At 35.6% G+C, this 12,378-nt stretch overlaps 1 protein-coding gene across 3 annotated transcripts in view; it reads left to right on the forward strand.

The window, feature by feature from the left end:
• The window catches only part of CDKAL1 (CDKAL1 threonylcarbamoyladenosine tRNA methylthiotransferase), a 415,738-nt gene that overhangs the window by 269,032 nt on the left and 134,328 nt on the right, over nucleotides 1–12,378 (forward strand). For all 3 annotated transcript variants that reach the window (XM_082046383.1, XM_082046384.1, XM_082046385.1), the window contains one exon: nucleotides 2,631–2,776. In XM_082046383.1, the coding sequence (XP_081902509.1) occupies nucleotides 2,631–2,776 (146 nt within the window). The remainder of the gene's footprint in view (nucleotides 1–2,630; nucleotides 2,777–12,378) is intronic.

Below are 12,378 nucleotides of genomic sequence, written 5' to 3' on the forward strand. Positions count from 1 at the left end.
TAAGGCAAAGAAGCGAGGGAGACTAATGAAACCAATATTTTCATATAACTAGAGAATTTCCTCTCTTATGACTTCAAAACCCGAAACTTTGTGGTAAACCAGGGTAGTTTCTCATGCTTTACTATGTATGGTTTCTTTAACACAGGTAAATACCAGGTAGTTATGTTTTTTTTTTTTTTTATTAGTTCCTGCTGACCTGCAAAGTGTGGCTGGTTTTGTACACAATTTGAAAGTAGCTACTATCTTGGAAAGAATCAATCCATATGTTAAGGCTAAAAAGTAACCATTAAAAATGTAAATGTTAGTATGAATGCAGTGAGGAAAGAACAAAATCTGAAATTTTTAAACATAATATTCCCTGTGTTTGTTTGGGATAGAAATCTGGTTGGTTGGTTTTTTGGTTTTTTTCCCCCCTATCAAATGATTCTCAGCCTTACAAAAGCTGGAAGAAAGTAACACTTCTGTAACTAGACATTCTAATAAATAGTTTATTACCTTCAAAAAGAATTCACAAACTGATCACATGCTGAAGAGGCTGTTATTCAGAAGATGCCAAATTTGAGAGGAGTGAGAAAGAATTACTTTTTCTTCTGTGTTGTAGGGTGAGTTATTTTTAAGAACTTGGCAGATTCAGAAAGATGTTACGAAACTTGCCTTTTATCTGTTTCTTATATCATAAATCTGTTTTTGAAGATTGAATTAAGTGCTCTGAACCAAGAGATAAGCAGAACAATAGACTTGTGGTACATAGCTTAAGTTCCAGCCCTTTTGCCATTTCTCGTATTTTAGAAATATATTTTATTACTGATAAGCAAAAGGATCCCAGAAAACTACTAGGATGCTTCATATAAACTACATTAACAGTATTTGCTAAAGCTTAAAAGAGAAGGAAAGTTTTCTTCATTTTGTTACTTTATTTTCAAGAACTTGTTTCACAGTGTTTCATCTAAAATTATTAAGGGCACAGGCAAATGGTTCTCTTTGAAATGGACACAAAATTTGCATGGATATATGGCGACCTTTTCTTTACTCTTTTATTCATGAAGCCAGCTACATTCAGCTTCCACTGAGAGCCAGGTTCACTGCACACAGCCCTTCTGAGCATCAAATTGTGTGCCCTCCATTATCGGTATAGTTATTACTGTAATGTTTAGTTTACATACCTGAGATACAGTGTAGATATTCCCCTGAATAATGCAACCACTTCTCTTAGACATTTTTGTAATAGCATATTAGACAGAAGCTTTCAAAGCTGCTTTCAGGAGTGATTTCAGAGAGCTTAGGTTTTGAACGCGGATCTTTGTCAGATGAAAGGTCTGTGTTGAAAGCATTTTTTTCTTCTTGCTCTCAAAATCAGTGCTTTTAGAAAGCAAGTACCTGAAAGTTTAAAAACACAAGGGTGTTTGCCTTCTCGCGTAGAAATAGAGAGAAAATGTGGATGCGTGACTAATATTGCTGATTAATGGTCTGGAAAGAATTTGTAAATAGTTGCAACAACTGAATCTTGCAGCATGTGTTGTCAGACAGAATATCTGTGCTGTGGAAGAAAACAAGAGAGATGGTGTGAGTGAGCTGGAGGTGCAGAACGTACATGGCAGAAGAGCAGCCGGGCGGCGCTCGGTCCCAGGCCATGTCCTGTGTGCTCGCTCTACTGAGAGAAAGGGAAAACCTGAAGCGAAAACATGGCTCTGTATGTGTAGTATGGTTCTTTGTCCAAATCCACTTATTTTTTGCTGGGTAAAGATTAACAGGCTGTATTGTACCACATTGCACAACTTCTAGATGCTGTTGTGTCTCAACTGTTAAAAATACTTAAACTTCCTTGCTAGACTATATGTCCTTAATTGTGTAAATAATGAAAATGAAAGAAATGTCACCACCATGTTCTATTCTCCATCTCATGTTCCTTTACCCTGCCAAGCCTTAGTGAGGCTTTGATTTGAGGATTTGTTTGCATTTTGCTATTACCTTTACTTTGTTTTCCTTCTGACCTTTTGTATTTGTACAAAATGTATAACTGTCTCTTTTCAAGCAGTTGCTCTGCTACTGACTGGCCCCTGATTAATTCCATTCATTTTGTAGCCAAACACTTTTAATTCCTGGGAACTTGTCTCTGAAATAACACAGGTGACATTTCAGAACAGTATTGAGCAGGTTTGTAAATGGCCAAATATACCTTAATTAGCAAATGGCCAAATTTGTGGATACTCCAATTAGAGACATTTTCATAATGGTATCTGAGAACTTATTTGACTCTGATCAGAAAGAAGGTAAACCTTGCCATCTTCTGAAATTGAAAACACACTGCCTGAAAGCACCAACTTTCACAATACTTTCCCTCAAAATTTTATGTTCATTGGATAACCTATACTATGTATGGAATGTCATCCCTGTTTCAAAGGGAATACAACCCCGTAGCTTTCTTCTTATTGTCTTAAACAAAATTGAATCCAAATATTTTCACCTGTCCTTACTGTTTCAAAATGGGCCACTGCAGCTCAGTGTTGTTTGAGTTTCAGAAGTACTGCTACTGATGCCTACCACATCTATTAAAGAAGTTTTGTGTACTGTTTTCATAATGCTTTTTTTTTTTTATAAGCTTTTTTTTTTTCCTTTTGAATAACTCTTAGGAAATGGCGAAGATTCTCAATCATCCAAGAGTCTATGCTTTTCTGCACATACCGGTCCAGTCAGCGTCTGATAGTGTACTCATGGACATGAAAAGAGAATACTGCGTGGCAGACTTCAAACAAGTAGTGGATTTCCTTAAAGAAAAGTAAGTCTACTAATATTTGAGAAAATAACAGTACTCTTTTTTTTTGCAATGTCAAGCACATGTGGCTGGAAACACAATTACTTGCAACTTAGTAATTAAGGTATAAAAAAAAATGAGCTGCTTTAAGTCTTTGAATTTTCTGTAAGCCTCTTGATGTGGTTTGCCCCTTTGCTTGAGCTTTTGTAAGTATCTTAAGTCTCTACATGACATGCTTTTAATTTGTCAATATATTCCTAATATTTTTTCAAATAATACATTTTTTTTATGCTTAAACTACTATATATAGGCTGCTTGAAGTTAAAGTAGTTGAAGTCTTCTCTGATGTGGCTTTTGAGAATTGCATACTTTGTGTACTGGAGATGATCCAGCTCCAGCAAATGTGAATGTGTTGGGATTTTTTTTTTTTGATAAGTAGTATTTTATGTCCTACAGCTGACGTACATTTACGTCAATATAGTAATACTCTAATTTTGCTTATGAGACTGAGGATTTCTAGGATAATTTCAAAATTATTTCCCTTAACAACAGAGTTAATTGTGAGAAATAAAAGTGTGTATTCTGATGTGTTATTTACTTACACTGGCCTGAAGATGAAGATTCACCTGCAAAGCTCTTGTAACTACAAATAATAGTTTAACATCCAAGAAAGTATTTTATTAGCTTTTAAATTTTAGTATTGATGTATTTTGATGGATATTTCTGCACGAATTGTCTTAAACATAGGTCTGTAAATAATTATTTCTGTCACCTCATTTGGCTCCTTTCTCTCTTTATCTGCTTTTTTTTGTTGTTAATGTGCTTTTTAAAATGACTTAGAGGTGGTCCAGTTGTACCTTTAACTCTTAAATTGCATTCTAATACTGGTTCATAAAATAATCGAGTGTTCATAATAATTTTCATAATTTTTCATTGAAAATTCCAAGTGTCTAGCTATGTAAAATATATCATGCAAGAGCTGCATGGGAATTCTGATTTGTAAACAAGAAAATCAAACTGCAACAGAAGAGAATATATTTTGCAAACTATATGTGTAGTTTGTAGGACATTCCTATGCATCTGGGGTTCCTGATGGAAATGGAGCTGCTTCTCTTTGTATAGGTTGATTGGGTATTAATTTTCAACCCTGAACAATGCACAATAATTCTTGGCACTTAATTTTTATATGACTATGGGTCAGTCTTAGTTTTTAATTCACAGATATATTGTATTCTCATGTGTCTTAAGTGGGAACTGTTTCAGTTTATGTCTTAGTTGACTTGAAGCTGATTCATTATTCTCTTCAGTAGTTTTCACATTGGCAGCTATTATCATAACAGCAGCTGGATTTTCGATAACGTACTATAGCTGGCACATGTTGGTGCATATGGGAATTTATTAAATCATTCAGTTCTTGCACACAGAGAAGAGTGAATTACTTAATATCCAAATTTAAAACAGCTGGTCATTGAATATACAGTAATCTGTGACATACGTCTTTTTCCATGGGCTTTTGTGTAGTGAACTTAAGAAGGAAAAAATAATTGGCTTGATGTCTTATTTTTAAATAAGCTTTATTTATAATAATAACAACCTTTTTTAATCCTGCTTGTTAAGAAACTACCAAATTATCTAGTATTTCCTGTTAGAAAACAGTCTCCAAATATCAAGATGGAAAATTCTTTGTGCCATATGGCAGCAGGATGAGGAAGCTATGCAAGGCAGAGAAAATGTTTTGGGTATTTGAACATGTGCACATCTGTAAAACTAGTATTATTTTTTCTTTTGCACTTAAGAGCATAGCATCTTCATTTGTAGTCTCTCCTCTCATGGCAGCAGCCAGCTATTACATTCCCATACAGATATTCCCATAAAGATCTCAGCACGAAGATTGCCAGGGCTTAGCATTGCTGCAGACAACTCCAGATCCTAGAGCCAGAATAGCTAGAATTAAATATGTGTTTGAACTACTTCAATAGCCAGAAGGGATTATTTCCATCTTCCATTTACCAAAAAGGAAAAATAAAACAAAAGTAGAATCTCCCATATCTCGTTTCCCTATTCCTAGGGCCATAAAGTCATCTAGAAGCTTCCTATGCAAAATGCGCAGGATCTTATCAGTAGACTCCAATTGGCACCTTCATCTCTAAAACATCACATCTGCTCCGGTTGTATCTTCATGTAAAACTCTACTAAACCAATAATTCTGTAGTCTGACCTGCTGAAGAAGTAAAGCCACACATCAAGGAATTATGTGGTGATCAGTTAAGTCCTTAATAACTTGAGTTAAAACATCTAAGCAAATAAAGATTAAGTACGGCAAGTGAAAAATTAAGAGAAGATGAAAAAGAATGAGCCATGTCATCTTTTTGGTTTTGGAACCCCAAAGATACGAAGTGATTCCGGAATCTTCCTTTTATCAGTCAGGCCACCAAAACGCTTTGAGGATTTTTTCTTCCAGAAGGAGCAAACACCTTTCCTTCCTCTGGAGAGCCAGGAGTGACTGCAGAGGGATCTCCTGAGACTGGGGATTTCTTCATATCCTGCTCAGCACAGAACGCCTTACAGAGAAGCTGGAGTTCTCCACTCCAGTTATTAATACTTTTTGTGTTGAAACACACATTTTAAAAGACTGGAGCATTCTGGACTCTCTGAGACTGTGAAGTTAGACGCGTCAGTTTTCTCTTCTCTTTGAGGACTCTTTCTTCAGTCAGGGACCCTAGAAATTAATGTAAAAATTAATATTAATGTTCTAGTTCAGTCTTTTTATATGCAACACTTTGTTTTTTAGGGCCACTCTCCCCAGCCAGGTGACAACATTTTTAGTTTATAGTGAAGACGGGTAGCAAAGTATATGGAATGTAAAGCCAGAAACGCAAGTCCATTAGACTGAAGACTGAATACAAAATGGCAGTTGATAGGTCCATAGCTGACCTACAGATATGTGTGTATATATATTTACTGAAAATATATTTGTAACCTATTCTAGAGAGCAACAGCATAAAGGAAATGAGGATATGCTGATTCATTTAGAAGGTGGTCAACTTGTACACAGCCTGTAGAGACTCGTGCCCCTAGTCTGGAGACTTTAGGGACTAATACAGTAGTCTAGAGGGACTATTTGCAAGACTGATTCCCGGCTGAGATATTAATTTCAATGTGTTTGCAACTAAATACAGGAGCTTTAGAAATTGCTCCTAAGTAAATTTAATCCAGTGACCAATTTAGTATTATATCAGAAAGTCTTTTAATTGTGGTGTCACTATATCAAAATGTGAGTTACTCTTCAAGTGGTCTCAACTTTCAAGATGTGGCATACATTATATTTCTGAAAGGTGATAGTTCTAGCTGCAAGAACCGTGCAACTGCTTTAATTATTTCCATGTTTTGAAACTTAATCCCCTGAAATTTACTTTTGCTGATAAAAGCAAACAATTGAAATATATTTTAAAGAAACCTGTGTTCTGAATGTCATATTCTGTAATTGCTTGAATAATCAGCAATATGACTATATACCCATTAAAAAATACTTAGACTGGTAATGTGTTTTCCAGATTTCTCATTTGCTGTTGTTGACCGTACTACATTCTCTTACCTTTCTAGTTTGTGAAGCAGTCATGATGTTCATCAGAGTCTGTATTAATCTTGCCCTATTACTGCCCTTTGATAAGAGAATTGTAAAACCAAAATCCAGACGAATAATAAAAGTAGGGCAATGTAGAACTAGACTGAAACACTATACCCTTCTGGTTTGGAAATAGCATAATTACCTCACAGTTTGTTTTTTTTGTCTTCTGAGATAGAAGTGTAATACTAACTGTGGGTGGCTGCTGCTGTTCACTTGAGAAGGTCTCATAATTAATCCAGGAAACATCTGAGATTTCCAGTATCGTCTAAAAGGCAGCAAAGTTGGGCTGCCAGAGGGGAGTTCTGTCAGGCACGACGTTCTGTTCTTTTCTTTTTGCACTATTTCTCTCATGTCCATTAAAATCAGATCTACTATCAAGCTGGTTCTATCTTGCATTACTTTTAGTGGTAATCAAGATTTGATTTTTTGGCATATGTAGAACCATAATTATATGCAGTTGCAAAAAAAAAAAAAAGTACGGGACCAAAAGTAAAGGTGTGCAGTGGAAAATAAATCACAAACTTGGAAGGAGATTAATCACTCAGGTGTAAACTCAGATCTTAGTTACCCAGCAATTATAGACAACAGCTGAACATCTGAGGAAACTGGAGATATTGTCCAAATTGAGATAAGGTATTATAGAGTCCTTTGGGACAGCTGGCTTTAGGAAGGCTCCCTTCTACCCTGTTGCTTTACAGGGAGTTAAGCCGATAAATGGTACTTTCAGCAGCTACCTAGGCCGCCTCTTCATTCTGTTTTTAGGGATTTTAGGGGATTCAGCAGTGACTGTCTCATGTTTCTTTTGATGTGCCATGACTTGTGTCTCTTGTGGCAGCCAGGCTGCATCTGCTTGGATTTTTAGACAGGCGGCCTCAGGGAAAAATAGTGTGGCTGGGAGCAATGTCTCCTCCCCATGATGCTGTATGTCCATGTTAGTCTCATTTTTTACAGCAATATTTGAGCGTCTGAATGAAACTTTTCTTAGTCCACTTTCTCCATATAATTTTGTCCGGTATATTCCAGTGTGACTCTTCTTACCTTTCTGAGCAATTTCATAAGCAGTCATTTGTTTCCCAGGTTCTAGTCTTCTCTTGTGACCTTGTTCTTATTCTGGGCGTCATAACACATGCTATAAAAGTTTATGTGGGCAGTCAGCTGTATACCATGGTCTCTGTCTTTATTTCTTGTGCAAATGAATATGTTGCCATCCGAAAGTCTTCTGCTTGAAATTTTTCTCCATTTTCTAATAGCTGATTTTTGAACGAAATAGTGAACAGTGAAGAAATACCTTTGTGAAAGCTTGCCTTTAAATACTGTTATTTGGATGGTCAAGAAAATTCTGAAATCTGTAAATAATTTGTAACTTTAAATAATTTGCTTCTGAAATATGTCCATATAGTAAGCTCTTGAATATTATTAAGTCCACATTGAAATATAAAGGGCCAAATGAGTCATCATCAAATTTGCAGCTATTCTAGACAACCTGCAGTTTTGAAACTATCCCAGGCCTTGTGGCACTAGTATTGTCTTTATTGCATTATCATACCAGTTACTGAAACTAGAATTTGAAGGCAACTAATAGAATAATTTTAAAATAACCATTTACTATTTTTGCCTACATTTTTATAGCCACTTTCAAAATGCAGGTAGTTAACAAGTAGGCTATAACAGCTCCCACACTTTTTTTTTTTTTGCAGCATGAATGTGTTTCATTTTCTTTCTGAAAATACATTTTTGTTTCTCGGAGAGAGACATCATTCAGCCCATTTTGCAGATGTGCAAATCATGGTCCTAACAAACTGTGACAAGTCTTTCAGATTTAGGCTTTTTAAATGGGTTTTAGTACATCTGTTCTGTCAGTCTAACTGCTGTAAATGTAAATATCTCTTTAAAGTCCTTGTGCTGTTTTCTGCTAAGAAATTGCTGAGTGTATTTGGTACTTACCTGTAATTTTATACCTCAGTCTCTAGACTCTTTACTCTGTCTTTTTTCTGCAATTGCAGTCTGAACTAATCACTTTACCAAATGCGTCTCTTTTTTTTGTGTGTGTTTCAAATGAATTGAGTGTTTGTAAAAAGTTTTAAATTAGCACCGAAGATGAAAACGGGGCGGGGGGAGACACATTCAGCAGATACCGCACAGAGGTCTTGTGAAGTGCAACTGATGAACTATGTCTATAACAGTGCTGAGGGAAAACATCATTTGCTGGAAGGGGAACTAGAAGCTGCAGCTGAAGTGGTGGTGAAGTGGAATTTGCATTAGACTTGTTATTTGTATAACTTTATTATAGGCACTTCAGAAAAAAAATTAAGAGCGAGTTACCAGTGGGTCATCTGTATGAACAACATGAATGTTTATCCAGTTCACTTTACAGCATTCACTTTCTAATATGTGTGGATAGATAAGGAAATGATTAAAGTCTCTATGTGAGTGTAAAAACCCAGCCTCATCTATGTTAATTTTAGCTTGACAGAAGTCTTCTGAAAACACAGAGAGTATGGCAAAAGTTTTAATGACAGCGATCTCTAGCAGTTCAGGTTTTCTTTCTTTTAGAATCCTAAAGAGCAACAGAAAACATTTACCTTGAAATAGTGTGGCATTTTCCTACTGGGAACACCATTTTGTGTCTTATTGCACAGGGAGTTATTTACTCTAAAGAGTATACAAGTAATGGTGTGACATATTCTCTGTAGCTTGGAGGACGTTTTCATAAAACTACTGTTACTTACATTTTTGCTTAGTCATGTACCCACAAGAAGAGTTTGGAATAAATCCTCTGTAGTATTTTTACGCTAGATTCTGTGCTTAATAACTGTAATTAAAATAAAAGACAAGTTTTTATTCCCGTCAGTTATTCTTTTTTTAAAACAAATTTCTGATGTTTCAGCATTATGCTTATCCTTGCTTACCTCTTCCTTCCAATTGCTGCTTTTAACCAAGTGGATTCTATTTTAAATAGGATTGTAAAATGCATGGGCTTAGAACTGTTCCATAAGGAATGCGAGTCAACTTGGAGGACTATAGGACATGTTGTAGTATGGTTATAACTAAATAGGGGTAGTACAAAAATGAGAAGGATAGAAAAAAATACCTCTGATGTGTGTGGTAAAATAATGGTAAAAGCCCATGGGGTATCTATTCTGTCATTCACAGTACTTATTTTTCAGAAGCTGTCTTTGTTGAAGAGGATCATACCTTGTTTGAACAGGAGATTTGGGGTTTCAGTGCGGGACATAACAGTACCCTTTGTATTAAAGGAGTATTTGTTTTCTGTGTATGTGTATCCTACAGCTACCGTATGTTACCCAAATTCGCAGTAAGAGTATGGCTGCAATCCCCCTTTTCCTGTGGCTTACTCTGTTACTGGTGCATCTGTCAGACTGTTGTTCGTATTGTTCACACTTAGCCCGAGAGTGTACATATGCAAATACTGAAGTCCAAATTGAGTCATGCAATGTGATGTTAACAGAAAGTAATTCTGAAGTTACAGAGTGCTTTGAAGATTAGATGGCACTAAACATAACTTCAGCCTATTTATTTTTTCAGGAAGGTACTGTTTAAGAAACTGTGATGTCAAAATTTCTGTATGCTCCATAAGTTTTGATCTTCACCTTCTGGAGCAATTAATTTCTGCATACTGACCTGTTTAGGCAGGATGTGTGGTGCTTCTGTTTTACAGAATTTTCTTCTAAATAATACGATATTTTTCTGGAGATAGAGAATCATTATGAGAAGGTTGGTTTTTTTTCTGACACTCCTGTTCCACTCCCAAGATAGGCATACAGACTGGAGGGTGAAGCCTGGGATGAGCACAGCTTGCTGAGCGCAGGCTTAATGGGCACGCACAGCATTCACACTTCAGATTCTTCAAGGTCTGTGATATTCTTCGAGTACTGTGATATTCTGCTTTGGCTGAAGTTTGGAGGAATATTTTTTTGAATGGTTCCTTTAGAGAAAAGATAGGACCTCTTATTAAATGTAAAAGGCATTTAGTCTTATTATTATGCTTGTCAGAGAAGCTGGCTTCTTTTACTAACTATAACTAACTAGCAAGGTTGTTAGGAGTGATACTTTCTGTATGTAGTCATGGTTAGGCTTTCTTTTTTCTGGGCAGTCTTATCTGCAGTTTTCTTCTGCAAAATCCTAATAGGAGTACTGTTAGATGGTAGAGTAGAAATTAGTAATGTGCACGCAATGCCCAGTTTCTTAGGTATAGCAAGATGGTATTTTTTTCTTCTACTTTCTCCCCCTGGGGACATGCGAATGTGTTTTTTTGGAAGTAATGATATAAACTCCGTAGTAAGGTTAAAAGGAAGGAATTGTAAGCGTCATGCAGTATTAGAAATTAGTCCTCTTAAAACATTTAATATTTATGGGTTTTAATTGCTTGATTTTGCTTACTGAGATACCGTATTACTCTAGTATTTTAAGACAAAATAACTGAAATAAATTCCTTGATTTTTATGTATATGTGTTGTCATTGTGTTTCAGTGTCTGGGTCAGAACTTAGAATGGAATCAAGGGGGGAGTATAATTTGTTTTTAAAACAATAATAACTAATTCATGTTTATTTGCTTAATAACAGACTGATTTGACATCTAATTCTCAGTTTTAATTTGATCCTGAGTTTTTAAGTCTATCCAAACATATGTTAAGATACTTAAGTATTTCTTGTATGCACACAAATCCAAGACGCACCATGCGTACACCTTATAGTGCTCAGATGTGAAAATTCTGATGATGGTGTTAAGTTTTCAGATTTGGTACATTAAAAAAAAAATATTCATTTATATGTGTACATTTTCTCATCTTCGGCATAATTCTAGGTAATAAATTAATTTTATAAGCCATATTATTTTGATCATACGGAACAATTTTTTATTGAGGTGGTAGTCAGCCAGCTGATAAGAAATGAACAAAGTTACATTTGTGTCAAGCTTTCAGGGAAAATATGTTGCAAATAATGATAGAAGAAATAAAAAGTGCAGTGCTTCTATAGCTGATCAGTACCTTTAATTGTTATTTTCTATAACCCTAAAATACTTAAATGAAGCAAACTGCTATGTGGAATTACACAAAAGTTGTTAAATGTCTTTAAAAGTATAGCTGTACAATTATAACACCACTGCTTGCAAGAGACACAATAATTCTGCTACCCAGAAGTTTTCTGGGTACATTCATTTGGGGACTGTGACATGGATTACATCAGGGAAGCTCATTTTTTTATTCATGTCCATTTTATATGGGTCTGAAAATCGTACACGAGTTGATGATTCATCTCTTTAGAAAGAGAATGACATTTATAGTTGTGAACTTCTTATTTCTTATATGGCAAATTAATCGCAAATCAAAGATTTTAAAAGGTTTGCACATGAAAGTAGTGGCTATGGCAGATGAAAGTTTATTTTCCACAACTGAGTAGCTTATCTCTTGCACTTGGCATTTTTTTGGTTTTATATTTTGCTTATCTTCTTGATGTAGAACTGTCATTTTGTTTAGCAGGAGAAATTGCCACAATACAGCTGTTAAAGTACTTTATAACAGGAAGACAATATTGCAAATATGGTCGTGTGTAAAGGCATAAGAAGCAAAGTATTCTTCTCAGTCCACTTACCAGAAAATTGTGATTCAGGTGCAGTTTCAAGTCAAAAAATAAGTTATTGTGTCCGAATGCTTTATGCATAGGAGAATATAAACCCAGAGCATCTACATTTCTTCCTAAACCTAGATAACATATTTACTGGCAAAACCCAGAGGTCATAGAAATTAATCGTCTTCTGACTTGCTGCGTAAGGTGCTAAGGTGCCTCCCTGCTTGGCCTTCGAATGAGCCATGACCCTTAGCAGGAGAGTCAACTTCTGAGACCCGAAAGCCATTCTGTACAGACGCACAGTCAGCTCTGCAGCAATAAATTTTGCATGTTGCTAACCCAAATAGGTTTGAATCAGTCTCCTACAAAAAGCTTTGTATTAAAAGAAATACAGATTTTTTTAACTAT

Source organism: Streptopelia decaocto, assembly GCF_964273445.1.
Source record: "Streptopelia decaocto genome assembly, chromosome: 2".
In the NCBI taxonomy this organism is placed as follows: domain Eukaryota; kingdom Metazoa; phylum Chordata; class Aves; order Columbiformes; family Columbidae; genus Streptopelia; species Streptopelia decaocto.